This window comes from Penicillium macrosclerotiorum (assembly GCF_028827735.1).
Source record: "Penicillium macrosclerotiorum strain IBT 26536 chromosome Unknown utg000001l_segment0_segment0, whole genome shotgun sequence".
Classification (NCBI taxonomy): domain Eukaryota; kingdom Fungi; phylum Ascomycota; class Eurotiomycetes; order Eurotiales; family Aspergillaceae; genus Penicillium; species Penicillium macrosclerotiorum.
Genome location: NW_026643081.1, coordinates 964703 through 990923, shown reverse-complemented (window position 1 = coordinate 990923; position 26221 = coordinate 964703). Strand labels below are relative to the sequence as shown.

General features: G+C 51.0%; 9 protein-coding genes across 9 annotated transcripts; 4 read left to right on the top strand and 5 right to left on the bottom strand.

Annotated features, from left to right (window-relative positions):
* Positions 1-48: 48 nt before the first annotated feature.
* On the bottom strand, positions 49-411 carry N7462_000321 (uncharacterized protein; the record flags this gene model as incomplete). The annotated part of the gene is made up of 1 exon (XM_057072047.1): positions 49-411. One exon carries the CDS (start codon positions 409-411, stop codon positions 49-51), a length of 363 nt encoding a protein of 120 aa, XP_056938577.1.
* A 3278-nt stretch (positions 412-3689) lies between these two features.
* Positions 3690-3978, bottom strand: N7462_000320 (uncharacterized protein; the record flags this gene model as incomplete). The annotated part of the gene is made up of 2 exons (XM_057072046.1): positions 3690-3869; positions 3964-3978. The coding sequence occupies 2 exons, from the start codon at positions 3976-3978 to the stop codon at positions 3690-3692; spliced, it is 195 nt and encodes a 64-aa protein (XP_056938576.1).
* A 655-nt stretch (positions 3979-4633) lies between these two features.
* N7462_000319 (citrin) lies at positions 4634-6963 on the top strand (the record flags this gene model as incomplete). Its single annotated transcript, XM_057072045.1, has 4 exons — positions 4634-4810; positions 4942-6123; positions 6187-6349; positions 6413-6963. The coding sequence occupies 4 exons, from the start codon at positions 4634-4636 to the stop codon at positions 6961-6963; spliced, it is 2073 nt and encodes a 690-aa protein (XP_056938575.1).
* An 868-nt stretch (positions 6964-7831) lies between these two features.
* Positions 7832-8512, bottom strand: N7462_000318 (DUF5321 domain-containing protein; the record flags this gene model as incomplete). Its single annotated transcript, XM_057072044.1, has 2 exons — positions 7832-8010; positions 8071-8512. The coding sequence occupies 2 exons, from the start codon at positions 8510-8512 to the stop codon at positions 7832-7834; spliced, it is 621 nt and encodes a 206-aa protein (XP_056938574.1).
* Positions 8513-8748: 236 nt separating this feature from the next.
* On the top strand, positions 8749-15038 carry N7462_000317 (uncharacterized protein; the record flags this gene model as incomplete). The annotated part of the gene is made up of 2 exons (XM_057072043.1): positions 8749-13396; positions 13462-15038. 2 exons carry the CDS (start codon positions 8749-8751, stop codon positions 15036-15038), a joined length of 6225 nt encoding a protein of 2074 aa, XP_056938573.1.
* Positions 15039-15794: 756 nt separating this feature from the next.
* Positions 15795-16981, top strand: N7462_000316 (S-formylglutathione hydrolase; the record flags this gene model as incomplete). Its single annotated transcript, XM_057072042.1, has 4 exons — positions 15795-16065; positions 16189-16409; positions 16501-16695; positions 16793-16981. 4 exons carry the CDS (start codon positions 15795-15797, stop codon positions 16979-16981), a joined length of 876 nt encoding a protein of 291 aa, XP_056938572.1.
* A 963-nt stretch (positions 16982-17944) lies between these two features.
* Positions 17945-21355, bottom strand: N7462_000315 (Ran GTPase-binding protein LOS1; the record flags this gene model as incomplete). Its single annotated transcript, XM_057072041.1, has 4 exons — positions 17945-17971; positions 18049-18503; positions 18563-21161; positions 21344-21355. The coding sequence occupies 4 exons, from the start codon at positions 21353-21355 to the stop codon at positions 17945-17947; spliced, it is 3093 nt and encodes a 1030-aa protein (XP_056938571.1).
* A 659-nt stretch (positions 21356-22014) lies between these two features.
* On the bottom strand, positions 22015-23816 carry N7462_000314 (xylulokinase; the record flags this gene model as incomplete). The annotated part of the gene is made up of 2 exons (XM_057072040.1): positions 22015-23241; positions 23316-23816. 2 exons carry the CDS (start codon positions 23814-23816, stop codon positions 22015-22017), a joined length of 1728 nt encoding a protein of 575 aa, XP_056938570.1.
* A 1195-nt stretch (positions 23817-25011) lies between these two features.
* On the top strand, positions 25012-25479 carry N7462_000313 (uncharacterized protein; the record flags this gene model as incomplete). Its single annotated transcript, XM_057072039.1, has 1 exon — positions 25012-25479. The coding sequence occupies one exon, from the start codon at positions 25012-25014 to the stop codon at positions 25477-25479; it is 468 nt and encodes a 155-aa protein (XP_056938569.1).
* Between the last annotated feature and the right edge of the window lie 742 nt (positions 25480-26221).

Below are 26221 nucleotides of genomic sequence, written 5' to 3'. Positions count from 1 at the left end.
TTGAGGCGAGCGTTTGTCGTTGCTCTGGAGCATCTTTTGCGAGGGCGCTCACTGACGAGCAGTCCAGCGTCGCTCATCTCGGCTCATCTTAACGTGCTTGCCGTAGTACTCGTCCGGGTTCTCGATTGGCGTAACACAGTGGACAGTCGGGCTGCCTTGAAAGGTGATGCGCTTCTCTCGGGCTCCTGGAGCAGACGCATGCTTCTTGAGAATGCTCTTAGACGAACAAGAGTTGGCGTAGGCGTAATTTGGTACCTGTAAGGTGCTGAATCGCTTGGCAGCTGGGTTCACAGGCGAGATGGGCGTGCGCGAGCCGGCGGGGGATCGGAGCGAAAGCGAGGCTCGCGAGCTAGAGTTTTGGGCAGCAGCCGTGTTCAAGGACAGCGAGGGTCGGACAGCGGAACGGATCATTTTGAAAATGATGGAATGGACAATTGAACTGGGGGAGAACAAGATAGATAGGGTTTTTATATAACGTATATCTCAAAGAGCAGCTTTGGTCAACAAAGGCGCCTAAGAAGTATGAAACTATGCGAAAGATATGTAAAACTCGAGATAAAAGGTTCAAAACAAATCGTCTGGACCGGCCAAAACGATGAGGGAAGGAGAAGTCACAAAAATGAAACTCAAAACAAAATCAAACTCAACGATGAAACCAGGAGAGTCGCAAAGAGGGCAGGGCAGGGCGGCTATATACCGCGGGGTGGCCAGCGCTGAGGGCAGCGCTATGCACTGTTCCCGAGACGGCAATCGGGGCCCTTTCCCCCTCCCCAATCGACCAACCATTGGCCGGCGTCCTGGCGCCCTCAGGCTGCATCCCGACGCACCACGACATGATTTGCTGCATCGTTGGCATTCTCATCACACGCTAGTCCTCAGCAAGGTTGACACTCTCTAGCCAGTCGAGTTCCTGGATCCTCCCCATTCTCTGTTGAACTTGGGCTTTAATGTGATGTCCCGGCATATCGTGCAGCCAAAAGCACACCTAGAGAGCGCCATACCGTGGTTCTTGACTGTCCACAGACTTGGGACAGGCCTCAATGCCCGCGTATCCTGGGCCCTGAAAGGGAGGCAGGGACCATGGAATAGAGACCCTTCACTGTTGCACGGATGCTGTATTTGCCCTTCTGCCCTCACTAGCTGCTTACAAACTATACAGAAAGAAACCCCATCGTGAAATTTAGTGGAAACTTGAGTAGCGAGCGGGCAGCGGGGTGTTGTCTGCAGTACTGTGACTCAACCCGCGCAATCACCACTCCTAATGATGTGATGCAGGAAATGTGAATGAGAATACAGACTACCAAGTACGGATTATGTGTGGCAGAGATACTGCAAGCCTCTTTCACTGTGGTTTGACCGCTAGTTTGGTCTCTGCAAAAGAATACTTAGTATCTCTCCCATGGCAGAGCAAGAAATACGACCATACAGCTATAACTCGATAACAGCAGATGTATACAATTACTGAAGATGAATTTCTTCTCCTCATTTCGTTACGTTGGCCAGCAAAACGGTGGCTCTCACCCAGAAGCGGGATGTCCTTGTTTCACAATGTGTTTTCACCTGTTGACAGCTTCAACCTTCTGTACCTGGTACTTGAAATACTCGCAAACTCGATTCACTAGAAAATCAAAATGTTCCTCGAGCCTGTTAGCTGTGTGGGTTCCTCCTGAGTGAATTGGCTTTGTGTCTTAATACTTTCTTATTGAAACACGCGACAGCGTTGGGATATCCCCCAGACCCAGTGTTGAAAATGTAACACGATCATCGAACGGGTCACTGAGGAGTGCCACAGTTCAACTCATGGCTAGACACTGTTAAACTAGTGACCCATTCTTCTCAGGAGTACTAGTTGACGAGGACCATCCAGCTTGGTCTAAAAGGAAAGAAATTTCCTCCCTACCCGCTTTCCACTCCTGGCAGTTTTCATCCGGATCTATTAAGGTGCTGATAGCTTTGCTCAAAGGGTGAATTTCTGTTACACTTGATTTTGGCAAATCCTGGGTTGTCATTATGTTATACATGTTAAAAAAACACATGAAATAGAAACACGGGTGATGGGCGTTAGTCTGTTGTTTATTATCGACCACCCTAGATTCTCATACATCCGTATACGGGCAGCTGACCATCGGCCATAGCCATCGTCGTTATATTTCACTGGTCTTGTGGCTTGCATAAATCACTGACAGCCTTGAGGTATTGATGGGGCTAGGTATACACCATAACAGCAAAGACGACGATCTGGATGAGCAGAATGGGCCCGACGATGAAGAAGAACACAGATTTGTTCAATTCGGTCGAGATTGAACGCTGCTTCGCGCTCGACACCCAGATACGGTGTCTCATTTTGCCAGGGATATGGTATTGACTATTCAGTTCTTGGGTGTGTCTTGCCTCTGCGATTTTAGAGACTTCGATTCATCGAAATATTTATATGTTGTCTACCTCATCCCAGGCCAGACAGGACCAATGACACAAGTGGCCCGTTAGAGCGAAGTCATATTTCAAGAGCGAGACTTGAGTACAGGTGAGCTGGACAATCCACCAGGGCAACAGAGCAGTGTCTACAAGCCCAATCCGCGAGCAATAAGGTGGTCTTCCAGGCGACCCAGCTCACTACTCCACTGATCATTGATGTCATCTCTTTGGCAATTCGCTTTCGTATTACGTTCCATCTGATGCGCTGTCGCCGGAAACTGTGATCTGTCAAACGATCGCTTATCAAATTCTGCTCGATGCGGCCGTCGTGCGGATCGCAGATGGCCTCAAATCAGGAGAATATTGGCGTTGTCGCCATCCGAGCGGGTGTTGTGTGTGAATACTGAATGCTTAGTTGGAGAAGCCTCGGCATAAGGAGGTATCTAGTAGATGCCCGGAGAGGAAACCGGTGAGAAACAAAAGGCAAGTAGTCCGACATCCCGGGGTCGTGGCCTAAGGGGGCGCTATAATGCAGTTCAATAATCGCTTTCACGGAGGTATTATAAAATCCCGCAGTTACATTATCGTGCACACAGATATATGACCTGGTGCTTTTCTTCATCCTCCTATGAAGATCGGAGAAGGCCGTCGCAGGGGACACTTTTGACGGGACCGACTCCAATAGGCAAGTTTAAGCGTCGCGACGGGGAGAAATATAGATCAGAACGTGTCACGAGGAAGGCATATATTTTGAAAGGACAAGGCAAAATAGAAATATCTTGGTCCATCCCGCCCGGCAATTATTTCAAGAGTATCTAATCGTGGACCTTGGACCATGAATTGATCTCCGAAAAATCTTGTGTGGATTGACCGTGTGCCTCTATACTCTTTCGTGACCGACGGGGCGCCCGGTGAGGAGTGCGGAGAGCGCGCGAGTCACGGGAGCGGAGTTGGACCGAGACCGGCTGCGGAGACGCCAATCGTCGCAAAGAATCGTGTCGCCCGCCTTTTGCATCTCCAACTTTCCGCCTTCTCCAAAGACCCGCTTTTTGCTCCGCACCGAACACGGCGGCACCCGATACTTTTGCTTATTTTGCTGTTTTTTTTCTGCCTTTATTTGGCTCTATTGGACTTGGCTCGGTCGGGACGCATGTGAACTACCCGGTTTCACCCCTTGGAGGCTGCCCGTTTTGCAGGTCATCTGAGCATGTTGACGGGACTCCTGCAAGACAGGATTATTTCCTACGTACTTTGGGCCTCTTTGGTCCACGACCTTAATACCCGATCCATTTGCGGCCTTCGATACCTTCTCGAATCAATTCCGAGTCGCCTTCGCCGCTTACGACATTCCAGGCACCCGACTCGGCTCGGCCATTGGTTGGATCGGCCTCTCCCTGATTGATGGCTCGTGGTGGCAACAGGACACGTTCCGTAAAATCCCTCCTCGGGCGCCACTTGATAGTAGAGGAAAATTAAGATTGATCACGAACATAGCGTACCAATTCTATATAGCTGGCTCTAGGCTGTGGATGACGGAGAGAAAGGGACCTTCTTCGCGGACATAGGGGAGAGGGGAGGGCAATACAGTGCGGAGACGCTGATTCGGCCCCAAGCCCGATCTCACCGGGTAATTACATCGCATCCGAAAGGCCCGGCTTGGAAGAGTTGGGAGGACGACGAGTGTTCCAAGTAGCAAACGAGGCACAATAACCCCAAAGCGCCACTCCGAGTATTAACCATAAACCATGTTGCTCACGTATCGGCAGGGTGGAATATTCATGTATGGTGTCCCGAATGCGCCGGATCCCTGGTTCTTCCTGAGATACTCAATTTGTCCGGTATACTCAGGTGCCTCCCCAGGTACTGGGCGGTGAAAAACTCATGCCTCGAGTGGCCACCGTCAGCCCTGATTCGCGCTCGGAGGAATAAGAGAATTTTTTTTGAAAAGATCAAACCATTCGTAGCCAAAAGGTCGAATTCAAGAGTCAGAATCAGACAAAAAAGGAGTGTTATTTTTGGTCGGAATCCCTGGATACGGTCGGGCTTTATTATCGTGAATTTCAGCGGGTTCATTCCTTTTTGACTCAACCTGTCCCCGTTCTCCACTCTCGATCTTCTTTCCCCCCTCCCCTTCCCCCAGTTTGTTGTGTGGTGGATTTTCGCTTTTGGGTTCTTCCCTGTCGTTGACTCGTTCCCGATTCCATTGCTTTGTGGCACAATGTCAAGCGTCAAGGAAACTGTGAAGGAAAGCTTGGTCGGCAGCACCGAGGTGCCGCAGCTGTCGCACCAGGCTCGGTCCAATTTCCTCCGCCATGCGCAGAAGGACGAGAATGGTGAACCCTACATGAGCGAGGACGACTTTATCAATGCTGTTGCCCCCAAGCAGGAGGACTATGTAAGTCAGCCCCTTGTCCCTGAAGTCTTGAGGCCCGCAAATCCGAGAGCAGAATAAGAGAGAGCGCGAGAGCGAAGCAAAGAACGCAAGAGAAAGGACCTGGCTGATTTCGTCCTCGTGTCCCCCTATAGCACAAGATCAAGCGCGAACAATACGGAATTCTCTTTCGAGTGGCAGACCGACGGAGAACCGGCAAACTGAGCCTGGCTGACTGGGCCACCTTCGAGAACCTCCTTACGAAGCCCGATGCCGAGTACGAGATCGCGTTCCGCCTCTTCGATTTCGATGGAACCGGCACGGTCAAGTTCGATACCGTGCAGGGCCTCTGTAACCTGAACAAGAGTGCCGACAGCATTCCCTTCGACTGGAACTCAGAATGGGCTTCTCTGTACGGCGGCCGCACCAAGTCGCGCCACGACATGACCTACCCGCAATTCTCCCAGATGCTGCGCGGTTTGCAGGGCGAGCGCATTCGCCAGGCCTTCCACATCTTCGACAAGGACGGCGATGGCTATATTGAGCCGGAGGATTTTCAGCGCATCATCCTGGAGACCTCCAAGCACAAGCTGTCCGACCACCTGCTCGAGAACTTGCCCACCCTCTGCAACATTTCCACCAGCAAAAAGATCTCCTATGCCACCGTCCGGGCTTTCCAAAACGTCATGCGTGAGATGGATATCATCGACCTGATCGTCCGTGAGGCCACCAACAAGAGCAGCGATGGCAAGATCACTCGCTCTGACTTCTTGAACGAGGCCGCTCGTGTCACCCGCTTCTCCCTCTTTACTCCCATGGAGGCCGATATTCTGTTCCATTTCGCCGGTCTCGATGCCCCCTCGGGCCGCCTGTCGCAGAAGGACTTTGCCAAGGTCATTGATGCTTCATGGCGCATCCCCGTTGCGGTTGCGGGCCAGGCCGCAGCAGAGGCCGCAGGCAAAACCAAGACTTTCCTGCATGGCCTGTTGGAGTCGGCGCACCACTTTGCTCTGGGAAGTATCGCTGGTGCGTTCGGTGCCTTTATGGTGTACCCGATCGATCTGGTCAAGACCCGTATGCAGAACCAGCGGTCCACCCGCCCTGGTGAGCGTCTCTACAACAACTCCATTGACTGTGCCCGCAAGGTCATTCGGAATGAAGGTTTCACTGGGCTGTACTCCGGTGTCATTCCCCAGCTGATTGGTGTTGCCCCTGAGAAGGCCATCAAGCTCACAGTCAACGACCTCGTCCGTGGCTACTTCACTGACAAGGACACCAAGAAAATCCGGACTTCTGCTGAGATTCTGGCTGGTGGAACTGCAGGAGCTTGTCAAGTGGTAAGTTTCCAGCTCGCCTTTTCTTTGAGCTCTTGATGACCGGTTATATTAAACGTCTTGTAGGTCTTCACCAACCCGCTTGAGATCGTCAAGATTCGCCTGCAGGTTCAGGGTGAGATTGCTAAGAATGTTGAGGGTGCTCCTCGCCGATCAGCACTTTGGATTGTCAAGAATCTGGGTCTTATGGGCCTGTACAAAGGCGCTAGCGCCTGTCTGCTTCGTGATGGTAAGTGCTATGGTGTTCTTCCTCTCTTCCTAATTGGGATGTTCCAACTAACACGAGCTTTAGTGCCCTTCTCGGCCATCTACTTCCCCACATACGCTCACCTGAAGACTGACCTCTTTGGTGAATCACCCACTCACAAGCTCGGAGTCGTCCAGCTTTTGACCGCGGGTGCGATTGCCGGTATGCCTGCTGCCTACCTGACTACTCCTTGCGACGTGATCAAGACCCGTCTGCAGGTTGAGGCCCGCAAGGGCGACACCAAGTACACTGGCTTGCGCCACTGTGCCACCACCGTGTGGAAGGAAGAGGGTCTGAAGGCCTTCTTCAAGGGTGGCCCAGCCCGTATTCTGCGTTCTTCCCCGCAGTTTGGTTTCACCCTCGCGGCATATGAAGTCCTGCAGAAGATGCTTCCTATGCCCGGCTCACACGAGGATGTCACGCCAACCGGCCAGGTGGAACCCGGTGTTGGTCTGCAGGGTGCCAAAGCGCCCCTCCCCTACCTCCGGTCAAGGAACGCCCTGAAGCTCATCCTGGACCTGGACCAGAACATTGGCCGAGTGCAGGTCCCTCTTCCGGAGCACTGGCCCAAGATCCTGCAGGGCTCCAAGCAGTGATTTGTCTTTGATTACATAGCGATGAGTCTCATGTTTGTGGTCCCTGCCTTGGCCTTTGCGTGTGTTTTGCTTCCATTTAGCATCTGATCTCTTGTCGAGTTTCTCATTTATTTACCCCCCAACATTTCTTTTCTTTTTGGGATTCCTACATCTTGGTCATCTTTTCTCCTTTTGTTTCTGTGCAAAGATTAGGCTGGGGTTTCATTGACTGGAAGAGGGTGAAAAAAACACCCCTGCATGATTGATCTCGCATTTTGTGTGAGATCGTTGGTATGCATTGTACCAACATTGGATAGATTTGGAAAGAAAGGACATGCGATCCTTATATACAACGGACCCTGGACATGATTTGGGGTCCGAGCAATCGCTTGATCCCGACTGCGGCTGTGTTGGTCTTTGTTCGACTCGGATTGTCGTGTACGGCACCAAGTCTTCTACTGTGGAAGTGGCTTGAGTTCTGTATAGTACCTAGATCTAGAGAAGATAGAATTGGATTTTCCTGTTCAAAGACTTGATTTGAATCTGCTGGCTCGTATGACCGGGAACTTTCTTTCGTCACATCGTACTATGGTTTTGTAGGTTCAACAATTCTTGGGATAGGTAACTTTCTCGAGTTTTGAATCCGGTGTATATACATGTACATAGGGATGGAATGCCGATAGAGCGGCATGTCGGTAATTGGGTATCAAAATCCGACACAAAGTAAGACTTTGAGGTGCAGATATAGTACAGAATCGCTCTGGGGAGAAGAGCGCTTGTGGTAGAATAGAAGTGACACCGACTGTAGGATGTTATCCTAGTCCAACAACCCACATATTTAGTGTGGTCCAGATGTAATAGACGGCATCGCAGCCATCATATTTCAACTTTAGAAGAAGTTCATTTTGCGGGTCTTCTGTGCCTTCTTCGCCGCCTCGTCATCAGTACTAGTTGCAGTCGAGGCGACTGTTTCCTTCTCCTCGAGTTTTGGCGTCGGTTGTTTCTGCTCCTGTTCAGCCTGTTTTTGCTTATTCCATAAAGCATCTTCTTGCTCAATCTGTTTCAGGACTTGAGAACGAAGCAAAGGTCAGAAACCAGATCGCATCACTCGGTGTCAGAATTACTCACCCTCTTCCCACTCTTTCTCCTGTGCCTCATCGCCAGTTCCGAGCAACTTCTCCACATCCACCTTTTCACCCTTCTTGACCCGTTCAATCACCTCCTTCAAGAGCTCGATCTTCGCATCCGCAGACCGGCTGTACGATGCATAGCCATTCTTCAATGTGAGCATGCGAATGGCTTGTGACCCGATGAGGGTGAACATGACAATGTAGAAAGTAGCTGGGTTCCATTCTTTCTTCTCGCCTGGCTTGCGCGACTTGCCTTGTCGAATAAATCGAGGGATCATCGCTGTCCATACTGAGGTGTCTGCAATCTTCGGAAGCCGGTCGGAGGTCGCGTAGGATCGTGAACTGGGTACTCGGCACTGGCGGCCAATTGTGGTGGGGGAAGAGCGAGGAAATGACTTCCACGCGAGGCCCAAGGGCCTTACTCGGAGTGGCAGCGACATGATCGTGGGATTGTTGATTCTGATGCTGTCACCAAGTCCCAATGGACGACAAAAGTGAGGATCTTCGTGCCTCAGGCAATAAGGCAAATTACCTAATCAGGTATAGTGTATAATGTTGCTACGACAACAAGGCCCGTTTGGCGTCCCACGGGCCTGGCCGGTGATATCAGCTTGCAAAGCTTCAATTCGGCGTTAATCGATGACCGCAGTTTTGCTGCACCGCTAACATCAACGCCATGGCGGTTACCGTCCTTCCTCCGAGCTCGATCACCGAGACCGTGAAAATCGCCGTCCGGTCAACAACAACATGCTCCGACGCCACGGTGTTGTCCCTCCAAACACTGCTGCGCGGATCGTCGAAAGCACCCGGGAAGCCCGCGAGGAGGAATACAAAGTCGACAAAGGATACACCAGCCACTACGAGTCGAACCAAGACCTCCCGAGCGACTAAGACGCGAACTACGGCTGATGTCGCGTTACACACAATCACCAACCAGGAGGGCCCTTCCTTATCACCCCAGGAGAAATTGGTGCTCGCGACAGAAGTATTCAACGTTACCCTGAAGACCCTCACAGACGCATCGAAACTCTCTATGACTAAACGCCAAACTACCCCCGCCGATAATGTGTCAATGAAGTCGGAGAAGACCAATGGCACAATTGTGGACAAGGGTGTTTATTCTGCGGCCGAATGTGCGAGGCTAGCCCTGGCAACTTTACGATCTCTTAAAACCGACCAGACAACGGGCGAGTTCCCGAATATGCAGCTCGAACAGGGGGTGTGCGTATTAGTTGGGAAATTAATTTCCTTGGGATTGAACGAGATGGCGTGCAGAGAACTTCGGTCTCTTAAGCGAAGAATACAGCAGCATCTGGATGCGCAAAGAAAGAGAAAGAAGACGACAGATGCCAAAGAAACCGTGGATGACGACACAGGCAAAGAACGGATGTCTGATCTACTTACCTTTTCGAATATCGCGAACGCGCAATCTCTATATGGCCTCCTGGTCTCATTCCACGCAAACGCAATGCGCCTCTTTGCCTCCGAGAAGCGGCCTTCTACCATCCAAAAGCTCTACCCCATGTTACAACTGTCCGACCCGAGCAGCCCTGCTCAAGTTATTTCTGCCGCCCTGAAAGCCGGTAGCCTCACAAATGACAAGGCTGCTCTTCAATTACAGCTGCTCTCTAATACCGTGTTATCGCTGGGCTCTGTGAAGTCGGTCTCTGACGATGAATTGACCAACACAGACTTGCTGAAACCGATTACCGCTCTGAACCTGCAGCTTTTGTCGCTAGAGATCCGGTGCTTGGGGTGGAAGATATCTGGGCATATTTGTGATGAGAGCAGGGAAATTTTCGACCCCCTTCTCCGCTACCTAGGCGGCTTTTCTCATCGCAGCCAAGGAATTGAGAAGGCTGAGTTTGCCGGTGTCTGGAAAACGATTACCCGAGTTCAATCGGCCGCGGCGGAGCTCAAGAAGACATCCCTGGATTCTAAGGATATGAATACGGCTGCCAAGATCATGACTGTTCTTGGGCAGCTTGCTTTGGATGCTGGCTGTTTTGACGAGTCGTTGAAAATGTTTGCCAAAGCGATCCCTCCTCTGTCAACTTCCCAAAGTCTGTGTCTCGCGACTGTTAGATGCAAGATCGCGTCTGTCCATTTTCAAGCTCTGAAAAGTTCAAAGAAGTTCCTTGATGGAGCTCTCAAATCAATGGATGAGGCTGCCGCCGCTCTAGGCTTACAACTTCGGGGCAATGCGACTGATCTAGATGAACTTCTGGTGGAGTCTGCAAGGTTGAAGAAACTATCTCTTTCATGGTTTGGTAAGGCAATAGCTAAGACATTTAAAGATGATGAAGAGAAGAATGGGGTTGCGTCTCAAGTTCGAGAATACCTACAGGCCTTTCTGAGGTTTCTTAGACGCTACGTTGGACGAAGACCAGGGGAGGATAGCGACCCTAAGGAACTCGAAATTTTCAATAATCGCATCTCCATGTCGAAGAACATTATTTTTGCCGGTGTTGACTCTGCTATCGCTGTTGGAAAACTCTCTATCATGTCTCACCGGCCACCGTGGGACGACATGCTTCCAATTTTGACAGATTCTCATCGCCTTCTTATGAGCCTCCAACCCGCGGATGAGGACTCAGATGAATCTATGGCAGAAAGCATCGGCTCAGGGCTTGTGAAACTCTCCAACCTTTTTTGGTCTCGGTATATCAAGGAGAAAGAGGTCGGACAGGGTTATCGCGATCTCCTTCCCCTTCTCAAGCAGTCAACTCAGCTTCTGTCCGGCTGCGCCCCCTCTCACCGGACCACCGCTTTTGCTGCCCTCAAGTTTGAGAGAACGGCTCAACTGTATCTAGAGGGCAATATGTATACCGACTCAGAAAAGTCTTTCCGGCAGTCGATCGCAGAGTACATTGACTGCGGTACTCTCGATCTAATTGCCGAACGCAACCTTGGATGCATTCCCAACTCGAGCGATCAAGATGCTCAGAGCCCCGGCTTTATGCTTGGCCGTGTGCTCACAGCTTTCCTGAAAATGAAGTTGCGAGGGAAGGGCTCCAAATCGTCCTCAATCTACGATGACACAGAATTGGAGCCTGAGAAACGGGGTACACTTCTTGAGTGGCAGATGGGGCTTCTCTGTGATCTTCATGGATATTGCTCAAGTCAAGATGATTTTCAGTCATTTATCAGCCCCCTCGTAGCCACCATTCTCGATATCTATTCGCCTGAGCTGTACCCTATTCGCCATGGCCGAGTGGTCCTGTCAGCCCTCAGATTTGCCCTGGAGCATCCCAAGGCCCTAGACACTGACCTGACTCAGAGACTTATGATGGAAGGGAATGAGGCTTTAAATTGTGAAGTCGAGATTAACCAGGACACAGACTTGGCTTCTTTTGCAGCACACATCACCAACTCCTTGCGCATTATTCTTGGTTTTCACCAGGGCAAAATAGATGTCGGTCAAATAGACTCCACACTAGCTTCTTGGAGTTCAATTCTTCGTCAGTGCGTGGATTGGAAGTCTCTGGTTCTCCGGATTTCCGATCCAGATTACTGGATCCTTCAATTGAAGGCCTTGGTCGACTATACGGAGATTCATGGACTCTGGAAAGCCCAGCTCAATTCACTGGAGCTCATTCTTCATGCAGCAGAGCTGCGGCAAAGCAATGATATTTCCGATGCAATTCTCATCCTCGCTCGCCTGGTCTTCCAGCACTGTCGGCTAGGTCACTGTCAGCAGGCGAGCGAGCTACTCTCCCGCGGCGAGCAATATCTCGCCCAACACAATGTCTCTTCACAAGCGAATATTTCTTACAACATCGCTCGTGTCGAATATCTTATTGAAACTGGAGAGATTGACAAAGCTGCCTCCGTGCTTTCCACGGCCAGGGCACTATATGATAAGGTCCAAAAGTCGGACGAGCTTAGCAGCTTGACGGTCCTGTCGAAAATCTCATGGGAACGGCTCGTCGCAGATGCCGCCTTCGTTCAGTCTCGGTTGTCAACTGCTCAAGGATCCATGAATCAGGCACTCTACTTCGCCAAGCTATCTGTCAGGCTCAATTGCCGGATCTGGGCCAAAGTTGAGAAATTAGCCCATAGAAAACAAGACAAGGCAGCATTGGCTGCTGGAGCGCCTTCCGATGTAGAAGCTGTCGCTGAGGGTGTAGCTAAACTTGACCTGTCTCAGAACGGCTCCTCGTCGGATTTTTCTGCTGATCATGTCCAAGGCGCGCCCTTTTGGCCACATCTCGGCTCGCATCATAACTGCCTGTTGAACCTTGCTACATTGTCTGCTCATCATGGTCTTTTCCAAGATGCTGTTTACTATGGAGAACAAGCGCTGAAGATTGACAAAACTCTTGATGTCAATTTTCGCCTTGTTGCAGCACAAACCCAGCTTGGCTGTTACCAGATCTTGGGTGGCCACGTCTCTGAAGGAGAAGAGCTTCTTCTAGCTGCTTCGGAATCATCTGCGCATATCCAGACAAGTATTGATATTGCTTCCCTCCATATGGCCCTGTCTTCTCTTTATCGGGTTCAGGGCCGTCATGAACAAGCTCTTCGATTGCTCCAAGAGGCAGATAAGGCAATCACGGCAGTGACCTCTTCAGATTCAATGATTATTTCCGAAGCACCCAAAATTGTTGCCATCGAGGAAAAGATGGAGAAACTGCAATTACGTAGCAGTCGACGAACTCCATCTACGACTACGGCTACAACCGCCCGCCGGCACACTCGTGCCACTAGCTCTGCTGCCCCTAGAATAACCAAAAAGGCTGCAACCCCCAAGATTCCACTGTCTGATATTCAGTCCAATTCGCTTCTGCGGCTTAAGGGCGATGTTCTTCGCCAACAGGCAGACTGTCTGCGTTCGTTATGTGATTTTGAACGCTCTGCTCGTACTCTTGCTGATGCTCGACAATTTGCTACGGCTCGAGAGAGCAAAGTTTCATTAGAGATTGGGGAGAGCGAGCATCTTTTGGCAGATGCCATTCGGAAGTTCGCTAGCCATGCTGTTTACTGTGTTTTACCCGAATCTACAATCTCCCTTCCATCCCTTGAGTCACCCATGAAGGGCGGAGAAGAACCCGTCCATCAGCCCGCGAAACCTACAACAAGGAAGACACGGGCTCCAGCTAAGACCGCCCGCGTCAAAGCCCAGAAAGCAAGCGAAGATTTCTCAATTATGCTCTCTAAGGCCAGTGAGTGTCTTAGCGGTGTCTTTGCCGATGCCACCATTCTTGGCTCGACTCTCGAAAGCCATGCTGCATCTCGCCTGATGAGTCGAATTTCCATGCTATCGCATGCTACTACCCCCGGTGACCCAGCCACCTGGGCGCAATTGCCTGCGAACATGAATGGTATGTTTAACTTACGACCGACCATCTATCGAGTACCCCGATACCTAACAAAGCTTCGTTCTTAGAAATTGGACGCGTCGGCGCTTTCACCCGGGAACGCATGGCTATTGATTTCGATCGGCAACTGGCCGACTTTGCAGATCCACTGCTTTGGCCAGCGTCTCCGCCAGCAACTATTGAGATGAATAAAGAAATTTGCCTCAATTTCAGTCAAAACTACGTTGACATTCTGCCACAGAATTGGAATGTCCTTTCTCTGTCCCTGAGTGCTGATCGCACCGAATTCATTGTCTCGCGACTGCAGAAGAACCGCTCTCCGTTTCTTCTTCGGCTTCCTCTTCGACGAGGGAACTCGGATGATGATGAAGAGGATCAATTTACATTCGAGGACGGAAAGGAAGAAATGCAGGAGCTGATCAAGCTCTCAAATGAGAGTGCCCATGCCGCCAAGGCTCAGACAGACAAGAAATCCAAGAGGGAATGGTGGAAGAACCGAGAGGTTCTGGACAGTCGCATGGAAAGCCTGCTTCAAAATATTGAGAATCTTTGGTTTGGCGGCTTCCGCGGCATTTTCTCTCCGGTCTCGCGTGATAGCACTGCCCTGGCTCGGTTTTCGTCTGTATTCCAGGGCATCCTCGACAAACACCTGCCCTCTCGACAGAAAGGTGGAAAAGCTTCTTCTTCGCGTCGGCTCACGCTCCACCAGAATGTGGTGGAACTGTTTATCGGGCTGCGGGAGCTGGAGCAACAAGAAGAGCCTGAAGACATCCTGATGGATTTGCTTTACTTCGTCGTTGATATTCTGCAGTTCCAAGGCGAACGCAATGCGTACGATGAGATCGACTTTGACATGATGGTTGTCGATACCCTTGATGCGCTGCGCGGCTATCACGATGCTGCTCGCGAGGAACTTGCCTCGCGCCCGCCGAGTCATACCATTCTGGTGCTTGACAAAGCTTTGCATCTGTTCCCGTGGGAGTCGCTCCCTTGTCTACAGGGATTCCCCGTATGTCGCGTTCCGTCTCTAGAATGTCTCCGTGAACGCGTGCTCCAGTTCCGCAACGGCCGGTCTGGTGCGGTTGTGCGCCGCACCTCTGGTGCATATCTACTCAATCCAACTGGCGATCTTCGTACCACTCAAACTACCTTCGAAGGGGATCTCTCGCGCCTGGGCTCTTGGACTGGCCTGGTGAACCGAGAACCATCCGAAGACGAATTCCGAACTTCGTTGGAGACGAAGGACCTGTTCTTGTATTTTGGCCACGGCAGTGGTGCACAATACATCCGGGGTCGCACTATCAAGCGCCTCACCAGTTGCGCTGTATCTTTTCTCATGGGCTGCAGCAGTGGCACTTTGACCGAGGCGGGGGAATATGAGCCGTATGGCACGCCCATGAATTATCTCCACGCAGGCAGTCCTGCTCTGGTCGCGACTCTGTGGGATGTCACTGACAAAGACATCGATCGCTTTGCGACGTCCACATTTGACACCTGGGGTCTGCTGCGAAAGGAGAAGTCGAGCTCGCGTGTAGGCGAGGTTGGCCTGGATACCGCAGTTGCCAGTGCGCGCGGATCCTGTGTGTTGAAGTATTTGAATGGGGCTGCGCCCGTTGTTTATGGCGTTCCGGTGTTTTTGGATTGATGGATGGTTTTGATCTATTCCTTGGACTCATTTTATCTAGTTTTATTTCCCACTGTGGTTTTCTGTATTGCATAGACAGGGCGTTTCTCTCTTCGGGCATTCGCAATTGTTTCTTATTTCTGAATGGTTACATACCCCACGGGGCTCTTATTTAGCATTGTGCTTGCGAATCATGATAACCCCTAATATTCGTTCTATTTTTTGCAACATAAAAAACGATTCTTAGGTTGAGTTGACAAAAAGAACAATATGTAGTCTTCAAGTGATTGCACCCTGCAAGCATCATCTTCCAAGCCTGATGATACTACACTACAGAAGAAGGAAGACGAACAGAGTAGGAATATAGGAAGATACATGAAGGTATATGAAGATACATGAAGACATGGTTAAGGTATCATACCAACTCACTCTCCTCTTGGCTCCACGACTCCTCTTCAGCACTCCTTATATACTGCCGTTGCAGTGCTTGGTGCTCTTTTCTACGACGTCTCAGCACCGTGAGAGAATCCCGCAATTGCCCATTGCAGGCCTGTTGAATCAATCTCTCCCCGAGATGGCTCGCTGATCTTATAGACTATCTCGTGTCATCTACTTATCCAGCTCTCTGAAAGCGGCAATGTTATCCGGGACGCGGTGGAGCTTTCCCCTCATGCGGGACAGGAAAACCCCGCCACGCAAAACTGCCCGCCTATTTATATTCTCCTCCTCCGATCCCCGCCTCCTTGAAGCTTGAATCTTAAAGTCAATCTGATTATCATGTCTGGAGTTACGGAAAAAGCCCGCATTGCGTCCTTCGGCGGCAAGCTGCTCAAGCTGAGCCACAATGCCACCACCACCCGGTGCGAGATGTCCTTCAATCTCTACCTGCCCCCGGGCGGCGTCGAGGAGACGAAGAAGGGCACGATCCCAGTGCTGATTTACCTGTCGGGCTTGACCTGCACGGCTGAGAACTGCTCCGAGAAGGGCTTCTTCCAGCACGGCGCCAGCAAAAAGGGCATTGCCGTTCTCTACCCCGATACCAGCCCTCGTATGTTTATCTTCCTTTTTGTTTCTTTACCTATCTTTTTCCTAGCTGGCTAGCATAATTGCCGCAAAACCTATCCTTGAGTTTGATCTCCTGATTGGGATGCTGGCTGATACAGTTTCAAAGGCGGCCTCAACATCGAGGGTGAGAACGATGCTTATGATTTCGGAAGCGGCGCGGGCTTCTATGTCGATGCAACCAAGGCCCCCTACAACGCCGGCTACAACATGTACAGCTACATTACTGAGGAGCTCCCACAAGTTGTCTTCAGTGCATTCCCTCAGTTGAATGCCAGCAACGTCAGCATCACTGGTCACAGCATGGGTGGCCACGGCGCTCTCACTCTGGTAAGAAATCGAATTTCTGGTTTATACATGAACATAGCGGTCCCCGAGAAATGCACGAACATCCAGTCATCTAATTCCAGCTTTACAACAGTTCCTTCGCAATCCCGGCAAGTACAAGTCTGTCTCCGCCTTCGCGCCTATCACCAACCCGATCAACTGCCCCTGGGGCCAGAAGGCGTTCAAAGGCTACTTCGGCGACGACCAACAGGAGAAGTGGAAGGAGCACGATGCTACGGAGTTGATCAAGAAGTGGGGTGGTGAACCCCTCGATATTCTCATTGACGTGGTATGTATAAAACTATTTCCTTCCCGCCTGATTTCTTCTCTTCCGGAGCGATCTACCACAGAACTCCAGAGCGCATTCTCATTGAATTCTTCTATAGGGTACCGGAGACAACTTCTACAAACAGGGCCAGCTTCTCCCCGAGAACTTCCAGGCTGCTGCCACTGCAGGCGGGCACTCCGGTGTCAAGATCCGCTACCAGCCCGACTATGACCACTCGTATTACACCATGGCCTCTTTCGCCGACGACCACATCGAGCACGCAGCCAAGGCCCTGTTCAAGAACTAGTGTGTCACCACCTTTTCTCTTAGTTTCTTCTTCTAGCCTGTTCTCATCGCTCCCAATACGTTCGTCTTATCCCTTTTTTCTTTTTGCGGATGTATAGATGAGGATCGCAGAATTTGATTGGCTGCATGGGACTGGATTCTGATCTGCGTGATTTTTTTTTGCTACAAGTGGGCTCCAGACACCCGTCAAGTCTGTGATTTGATCTCCAATAGGAGGGCGAGGGGAGTGAAAAAAAAGGTAAACTTAATATTTTGGCGGAATAGACTTCGGGGGAGATTGCCTGTGTCTTCTGTATCTGGAAATGAATTGATGTTTTATGTCTTATGCTTTACGTCTTATGAGAGACTCAACTGGTTTTTCCTGTAGAGAAAGTCCGTTTCATTCGTGATTCAACTAGTCCTGTCTCTGTCAACAACCAACCTTGCTTCACTACTTCCGCCCGATGCAAGAGTCACTTTTCTGGAGTATCCATTGCTCGGAATAAGAAGAAGAAACATCGAAGAAAGAAACGCCCATGATGCGATGCGGATGCACCATACAGGAGTGAGTGGTGGAAGAAGAGGATACGATGGGGAAGGGAAAAACAATGCTATGTACTTGGAAGTTGACGATGAGTCTAAACATTTTGTTTTAGAGCTTCGTCAAGGTTTTCTTTTTCTTTGATCCCAATTGGTTTGTTTTTTGAATTGTTCTTTTTTGGCTGGGAACATGTCTGGCACAAATGGTATCCATGAGAGGAGGGACACAAATGAATATAGATCGCATGAGCTTTTCGCGGGTCGGGCAGCTGGCAGAAATCATCACATCTCAGGTCCGATCGGCGCGAGGACAGACATCACCTCGTTCTCGTTCTCATCAAAACAGAAATATGATATAGCATGGGGGAATCTAAAAAGCAGAAGAGAAGGAGAATAGAGAGAGGAAGAGAGAAAAGATCGTTGGGGGAAAGGGCGGGAGAGATATTCATGCGCTCAATCGCTGGATGAAGGACTATATTCACGTCAGTATGCGTTGGAAATGGATTTCGAAGGTAGAAAAGGGGAAGAGTAAGAAAAGAATGATCTTACAGGGAAAAATTGCCGGAACCCCTTCACGTCCAGCTGGCTCAGGGCCGTCAGGAACTCTTCAATGAGGTCACCGCCCATGCCCATGCCAGGCAGTTCGCGGTTCCGTAGGTAGTCGGCATATTCGATGCCAGTCTTGAGGTAGATTGTACGCTGTAGCCCGCCGGCTTCGGCGAGGACTTGCTTGGCCTGCGCATCTTTCGAGTTGAAGGACGGAGTAGTAGGGAGCGCCCAGCAAAGAGGCGAGAATCGGGTAATCATGAAACTTCCAAAGCCAGGAAGTGCAGTCTGAGTAGCAGCAGCGCCGTTGGTAGCACCGGGGGCGATATCTGGTCCACCCCAGGAGCCACCCATCCGGGACAACACAGAGAAAGCCATCTTAGCAGTAGTAAAGTCCTCGACATCCTTGGCGAAGTGTTCGATGGTGGTGATGACGGTTTCGAAGAGGGGTTGGTTTCCTAATCGGATATGAGTATTGGAATCTGAAAATGTTAAGACGATAAGACAGCAAACTTACTCTCACTGATGATCACGGCCCCGAGATCATTGTTCAATACCGCCAGAAGGAAGTTCAAGTATTCACGTTTGAGTTCCGCGAGTTGAATCTCGTCGTCAGTCCCCGTGGTGGGTTCCGCAATCCCGGCGAATACCCGCTGCAAGAACGGAGTCAAGAGAGTGTCGAGAATGCTATAGATTTCAGTCTTGAATCCGAAAATAACCTGATCCAAAAGACGCAGGAAAAGGGCCATCTCATCACGCGAGGAGGTCTGGGTCAAGAGGCCATCAATCCAGCGAGGGAGCTGGGGCAAAATTCTGGCGCCCAAAACACCAATGAGTCGGGAAAAGGCAAATCGAGCGGCAGTCCGGATGTTGAAAGACGACTTAAGAGATTCAAGCGCAACTAAGGTAGCCTCGGCCACTTGGCAGAAAGCCTCTGAAACCTCTGCAGCAGGCAGGTGAGCCGTGGTCGAAGTGCCCGGCATCCAGTCCGAGAAGCCTCGGGCAAGAGTGCCTAGGGCCATTATGTCGTGGTGGATTTGCAACATAGCTCGCTCGTCGTTGCTCTTGGCGGCAGCAAGGTTGCGCTCCATGTCAGCAAAAATGGGGTTCAAGACTGACTGGGCATAAAAGACCTGCTTGTCGACGGGGACTCCGGTCGTTGAGCAGATGATCCCGACGGCCTCGAAGAGATAGAGCTGGCTATTGAATACGGCATCGGCAGAACCCTCGTGATCCTCGGAAGACATCTCATCACCATCCTCACCTTCGGAAGGCAGCTCTGCTTGGATGATCAGCAGGTCACCCAGCGCTTCAACGACAGTCTGGGCCACGTTGCCGATGTATCCACGCAGTTGCTTCACTAGCCGTTGGAAGAGATACCACGAACGGGTCTTGACTTTGCGAACTGGGTGATGAACAAGCTGAAGGAAGCTCTCCAGAACACCAGGGACGAGATGGGAGTGGGTGTTGAAAAAGGAGCTATAGCGCACACAAATCTCCATATACTGGAGCTGGGTGGCCGGATGGGTGAAAGATCGGATATCGGACTCCACCATTCGGAGCATCATCTCAATGAGACGGACCGCAGGAGGACCGGTGGGGGTGCCACCCTTCTGGTAAAGACCACCACCCTTGACAGCCAGATCACCGAAAAGGAACATCTCATGCAGAGCCAAATCCAAGTCACGCCAGTCAATTTGACCACCGGAAGCACGCAGGTTCTCGAATGTTGTACCCACCACCTCCGAGATGGCATCGATATAGAGCTGCTCATCCGCCGACGCGATAATTTGTTGAAGGACACCCAGTCTCTTACGCAGCTCTTGGAACTCTGCCTCGTCGGTTTGCTCGTCCTCGTCACCCCAGTTGGAGGTCTCGTCGTACCGCATTTTTGCGATGATAGCCTTGAGAAGCGGGAGAAGGATAGCCTTGTTTCGCTCCTCGAAAGCAGGCTCTGCCTTGGACAGCTTTCGGATGTAGGTGAGTGTGTCATTGACACAGGGAATGACGGTCGAGCAGACCTCGTCATATTCATCCGAGAAGAACCGCAAGATGTGCGGCAGGAAAACCTGCAGCAAATCGTTTGCCTTGTCCTTCACGGGGCCTGAATCGGTCTCCAAAACTCGCACAATATCCATCACAGTGATATTGACGAGCTTGGCAACAGTCTCTGCCAGATCGGTATCGTACTTGAAGGTGAATCGGTTTTCCCGCAGAGGCGGGCTGTTCGAAAGCTGAGTGACAATCGTATCGAGGTTAAGGAAGATGATCATTTCAATCTTGTCCGCAGGCTTCATCTTCTTGCCGATGATCTCAGTGAAAACATCCACTGCAGCATCACGAACTCGTTGTTCTCCTTCGCGCAATTCCTGTTTTTCCGCCCGTCCAAGCTGCTGGAAGAGAAGGTCGAGCATGGTTTGGTTCACGACCAGACCTATATCGATCCAACTGACCCAGCTGCCGACGGCCTTCAAGCACATCTCCACCACTGTGTCATCGCCATCCCGCCACGCCGACAAGATTTCTTGCCACGAGCTCGCGATCTTCTGCATGTCTCGTTCACGAATGAGATCCTTCAAGGAGTTTGCCTTGTCCTGCTCGCCGCGCGAGCGTGAGACCAGCACATCACCAATTTCCTCATGGATCGAGTTCACCACGCGCAGGTAGAATACGATGCCGAGCGGGTTGTCACGAGTGGTGCTGGAGGAGGACTTGTAGGTCAGGCTGAGGAGGTCATCGAAGCAAGTCTCCCATCCATTCGCGTAGAGAGCTGAGAACAGGAACGTTACGGTCTGGGCGATTTTGTTTTGGATGTACGGGACATCGGGCGTGGCAGCGCCATCCGGACCGTAGACCTGACGGAGGTAGGCTAGCAATCCATCCCGCACCACTCCCAGAGAGGAAATATCGATCAGACCGGCCTGGGCGGCGCTATTGACGATCTCCAAGCTCGCATGACGTACGATCTCGGGCTGTTGGGGGGTTTTGGTGAAGAGATTGAGGCAGACCTGCCATCCGGAGGGATCGGAGCGGAGTTGGTTGAGATAGTCGAAGGCTTGCGACTTCAAGGCATGGTCGGAGGACGGATTCCAGGCGATCTCAATGGCATTTGCTACCTGTAAGGCGTGGGAAATCGTCAATGCTGGTCGTCAACGACCCCGCGGAGGGGAGGGGCTGGGGCTCTTTGAGGCTTTGAGGGGGAGGATTTGGAGGGTGCGGTGGGCAGTAGTGGGGGGAGGGGTTCAAGGAAATTTCATAGTGGCAGCTAAAAACTTCCAGTTAACCAGCGCAGGCTCACCTGTTCTTCCATCTTCGACCAGCCGGACTCCCTTTTCGAAGCGTGGAAAGGGGGAGAAGGGGGCGACACGAAGGGGTGGTTGGTTGTGTTGGGTTTCAAAATTGTTTTTCAGTGGAGGAGAACTTCCATGGTATCGTAATCGGATTTCCGTGCCTGGGCTCCGCCCTCGCTTGCCCGCCCGGGAGTCCGTTAAGCAAGAGAAATTGAAGAGAAGAGTGAAAGAAGGAGAGGCGGAAGGAATGAAAGAGCGTTTTCTTGGAATTCGAATTTCTTGAGGAGGATCCCAATAGGGCAAGGGGCGGCGTGATTGTGTCGCTGCCTGACGATGTTGGCAATGCACTGGACACTTCCTAATCGGGTATTGTTCACTACGTCAGTCCACTCGAGATAAACCGTCAATAGTAAATAATGAATAACAAATTGTAAATCATAACTGTAACTGGATAAACTGTTATTAATGAGAGATCTTAGACTATACTGTTTCCATCTGTGACTGTCATATTCGGGCAAGTAAAAACGTATTGCCCTTCTACAGTTCTTCATCCTGCTTCCACTTGCGAGGGTGGCTACTGGCCGTGTTCCTGCGAAAACAGTATATGTATTCAGAGATTTTCACCAAAACATGGCGCTATATTTCGATTGTCCACGCTCTCTGATTTCCCATTGGCGTGTCAATTACCGTTGGCCAAGGCCACTTGGCGCAGAATCTGTTGTTCCATCTTCTCGAAGCCTTCCACAGCCTGGCCATACTGCTCAAACACGCCTTTTTGATAGCCGTCCGCAATTCTTTCAATGAAATCTTCTTCATGCCATCGCTGGCCGACCAGATCTTCAAACGTCTGGCCCTCCTGACGCTCAATGCCCCACACGGCCTTGTATGCAGCACCTAACGCACATGCATTGTCGCCAATATCAAGCTTGTACACGCCCTCAGCTCCGCCAAGGATCTCACCCGCGATCTGAGCGATCGCCTTGTTTTTAGACCCACCGCCCACCAGGTACACTCGTCGGGGCTGGGCTGGGAGCCCATTGCCCGGGCTCGTGGTCAGGCCTCGGGACCGTAACCGGAGAGAGAGCATCTGGCTCTCGATGATGGAACGGGCCTCATCTTGAGGTCGGACCCAACCCTCGGTGGTCTCCTTGAGATTACCGCTAGTCGGGTCGTAGTTGAACCGCCACTGACCTGAGCGCAGGTTCGGCACAATCTCGGGGCGGGGGAAGAACAGTCCCATCTTCATGGGGTCGGTCGGGTTCTGCTGGCCCAAGGGGGGAGTGCTCAAAGCAATCTCATCAAAATTGGCCCAGGGCTGGCTCGGGCTGTCCTTGAGACTTTCATTAATGGCATCGCGGACGTGCTCGCGAGCTAACCCTCCATTTTTGTAGCACAGCATGAACATATACAAACCCGCGGTGGTCGGGTGGTTAAAAAAGTGGGTGGCAGGGTCGGGTTGATAGCTGGGAGTCGACATGAGGAAGGTAGTGGAGGTACCAAGCGACACCATGGCATCTGAAGGGAGGAGGGGGAGCGCGAGGATGGTCGCGGGGTTGTCACCAGTGGCTGGAATGATCGTACATGCTTCACTGAAGCCGTAGCGCTCTCTATAATATGGGTGGACTGATCCCAGGTGCAGGCCTCCATCCTCCGGCACCTCGCCCAGCTTCGTCTTCAGATCCTCGATGCCAAACTTTCCCGCGCATAGCCGGAGAATTTGGTCGTCGTAAGCACCCTTCTTGATGTTCCATAAGTTCATCCCACAGACGTCCGAAATGTCGAAAGGGGCCACATGGCCCAGGAAGAGGGATGCAATGAAGGAAGAGACCAGCGAGATCCTGGCTGTCTTCTGGTACACCTCGGGATGTTTCCGGGTGAACCGAAGAATTTGAGGGCCTGTGAAGCGCTAGTCATGGAGTCAGTTCAACCGTCTTCGAAAGGGGAGACCCCATCTGGGTTCGCTCAGCTCAAGCTACTCACGTGGTGTGCTTTGCTTCCGGTTGCCTCCGCCAATTGCTCGGGGCCCCCGAGAACCTCATCGAACTCGTCACACTCTTTTTGGGTGCTGGAATCCTGCCAATTGGGACTGTAGGGGTGGGAAAAGGCGCCTGGGAGCTGTTCCTCCAGTGACTTCTTCGGGTCGAGCTTGCTGAGTAGCGTCTCCGCATCATAGCTCCAGTAGACACTTCCATGCTGCTGGCCGGCGCCACTGATGCCCTTCACTCGGCTGAAATCTAGTCCTTGTTTGCGCAAGCTATCCAGCACGGTATCCAGGGCCTGCAGCCACAGGGCGACCGGGGCGAAGACCTCATGTTCGGCCTCGTTGGTTAAGACGCCCTTTTTGATCGGGAAGCCGGTCGAGTCCGCATCGAAGTCAAACTTGGCAATGTATTCGACCTTCAGCTCGGAATTGACCACCAAGCCCTTGAGTTGCTGGGTCGATAGATCGAATCCGATATAGAGGGGACTTTGTGAAGCCATCGTCGGGTGGTATTTGGAGCAACACCGGCGCAAAGTCGCGAGGGTATTAAATGTATAATCAAGGCGCCGGATCCAATCAGGTTCTCAGGTCAGCCGACCATAAATCGAGGAACTAAGAGCCAGGGGGAACTTCGTAAGGATCCTGAAATTATCCTGGGCCACAAACAGAAGCGAAATGTTGGGATGTTGGCGGGGGGAAGAGTGAGATTCCGGGGGGCACTGATGGGAGGAGCAGATGAGTCCGCAATGATGTAAAAGAAGGGCAACTGTCCCCCGCTGGCCCACTCCCGGTCCCGGTCCTTGGCCCAGCTCCATTCTTCCCTTTCTGGAGTCGATCCCCACGATTGCTTTGGGTCACCGAGGGCAGAAAGAAAGAAACCGCCCGTAACGAGGCCGGCCATGCGTCCTGCAGCTTCCGCGTGATCTTTAAAAAAAAAAATCTAATTTTGTGTGAACATGAGGGCCTTTAGAGCCACCGAAGACCTCCAAGAGGATTTTCCATGCATTAGCGGCTCGTCTAGAACTCCGGGTAAATACATGTTTCTGCTAATTTTCTCGGTAGAATCGATGCCCCACCTGGCGCTTTGATGTCCGTTCGTTTTTTTATACTTTGAGCTTTCCACTGAACCGATTTATCCTTTATCCTCCGGCATTTTCTACACGATAAGGACTATAGCCGATAACTGATTCCTGGGCGTTGCAGCTCGGGTATTATTGTCTGCACTTGCGGCAGTATAGTTCTATAGTACTAGAAAATTCTAGTTATTTCATCCTACCTAGTCTCCTCCAAATTCAAATGACAGACAAGAAAGGGTTATAACTATACGTTCACGAGATGTTGTTCTAGAAATATCATGAAATACCATGTTTACGAGTATTCGTATGTCTACAAAATACTTCGATTGCCTGGTTTCGACGAGCTTTAAAACCTAAATTTGGGACAAGGCAAGCTCACAAGTCATCCTTATGATGCTATTAACCATAATAAAATCAAGACAAACAGGTGTTTCGTCTCTCTGAAGAAGCATACATAGAAGTAATCGACGAAAAGATCGAAAAAAGGTAATGTGCACATCTCTCTGACCGCTGCGCTTGACCGCCCCGCCAAAACAACGCATCCATCCATCCACGTGACAACGGTTATACGATCATTGCGTTGTCCCTCCTTTGAGAGCTGCTGCTGTAGTTCGTCACCATGGGCAAACGCAAAGAACTAACACCGTCTACCCGGTCACGAATATGTAGTCTGCGCAATGATGCCAAGATGTCTTTTAACGAGATTGCCAAGCATTTCCCGAGCATCCCTCGATCCACAATCATATCAACCTGCAAACGCGAGGCCATCCGCGGTCGAGAAAACAAGACATTAGAGCGCAGTGGACGCCCTCCAATCTTATCCGAAGCAGAGCGAAATCGCATACGCGATCACCTCCAACAACATCCAGGTGCGCTCTATCGCGATCTGCTTGAGGTGGTCGATTATAAATGCTCACGCGAAACCCTGCGCCGCATATTGAAAGATATGGGCCTCCACAAAGACTTCAAGAAGAGGGTCTTGCCCAAGAAGCCTAATGCAGTATGTTCTCGAGTATGGGTGCTCGAGTATCACTGCTGTTGTTTGAGAAGATCCTGCTCCGTGTTGAAATGGACTGGTCGAGCGTAATGCTAGCGTGGGCGCCGGGTGGACTTTCATCGAGTATCATGGAGCAGGATACGACCTGCATATAATTTCGAGGTTTCAGCAATTTTCCACGGGAACCAATTGCAGAATCGTTAGTGAGGGGCTCTATAGAATACTGTCTCTCGTGGGAGATACCCAACTTTTCTCTCATCGTGGTTCTGGCAGTCGTATGATTTGGATTGTGTCGATGCAGCATCTATTTCTGACTATTTGGGTTATGAGTTCAGCTTCATGATAATGTTTTTATGTGTTACGATCATCATATGCGACCTATCTACCGTGATATTATGTCTATAGAGTTCAGAAACACATTAGGTGTTTATGCAATAGGACAACCTTGCTCTCCACCGGCTTCGAATCTATCCAGAAAAGGAAGACATGTAAGCCTTGAGCAGAAGGCAGTTAACAAGAACCATGATTTACATAGCTTATGATTAGAGTATATAAATATATGTTGCGATCAATTTGCAGGCAGGAAAATATAAAAACGGTCGAGGATCGTCGGTGCAAACTTTTGCGGCCAGACGGGATATACTTCGTCGCCTTCCTCTTATGTCTCATCCAAAACTTCTTCTCACAAGCTCCTTGCCAACAAGATTCATCACCCCCAAAGACGCCACCTCCTTGTATATGTATGGCCAGATTTAATCAGTCATACACAACAAAGATCCGTAGGCGCTGCTGCCTTGGCCTGTTTCGCCCCTTTGGCTTGTTGCAAGGATCC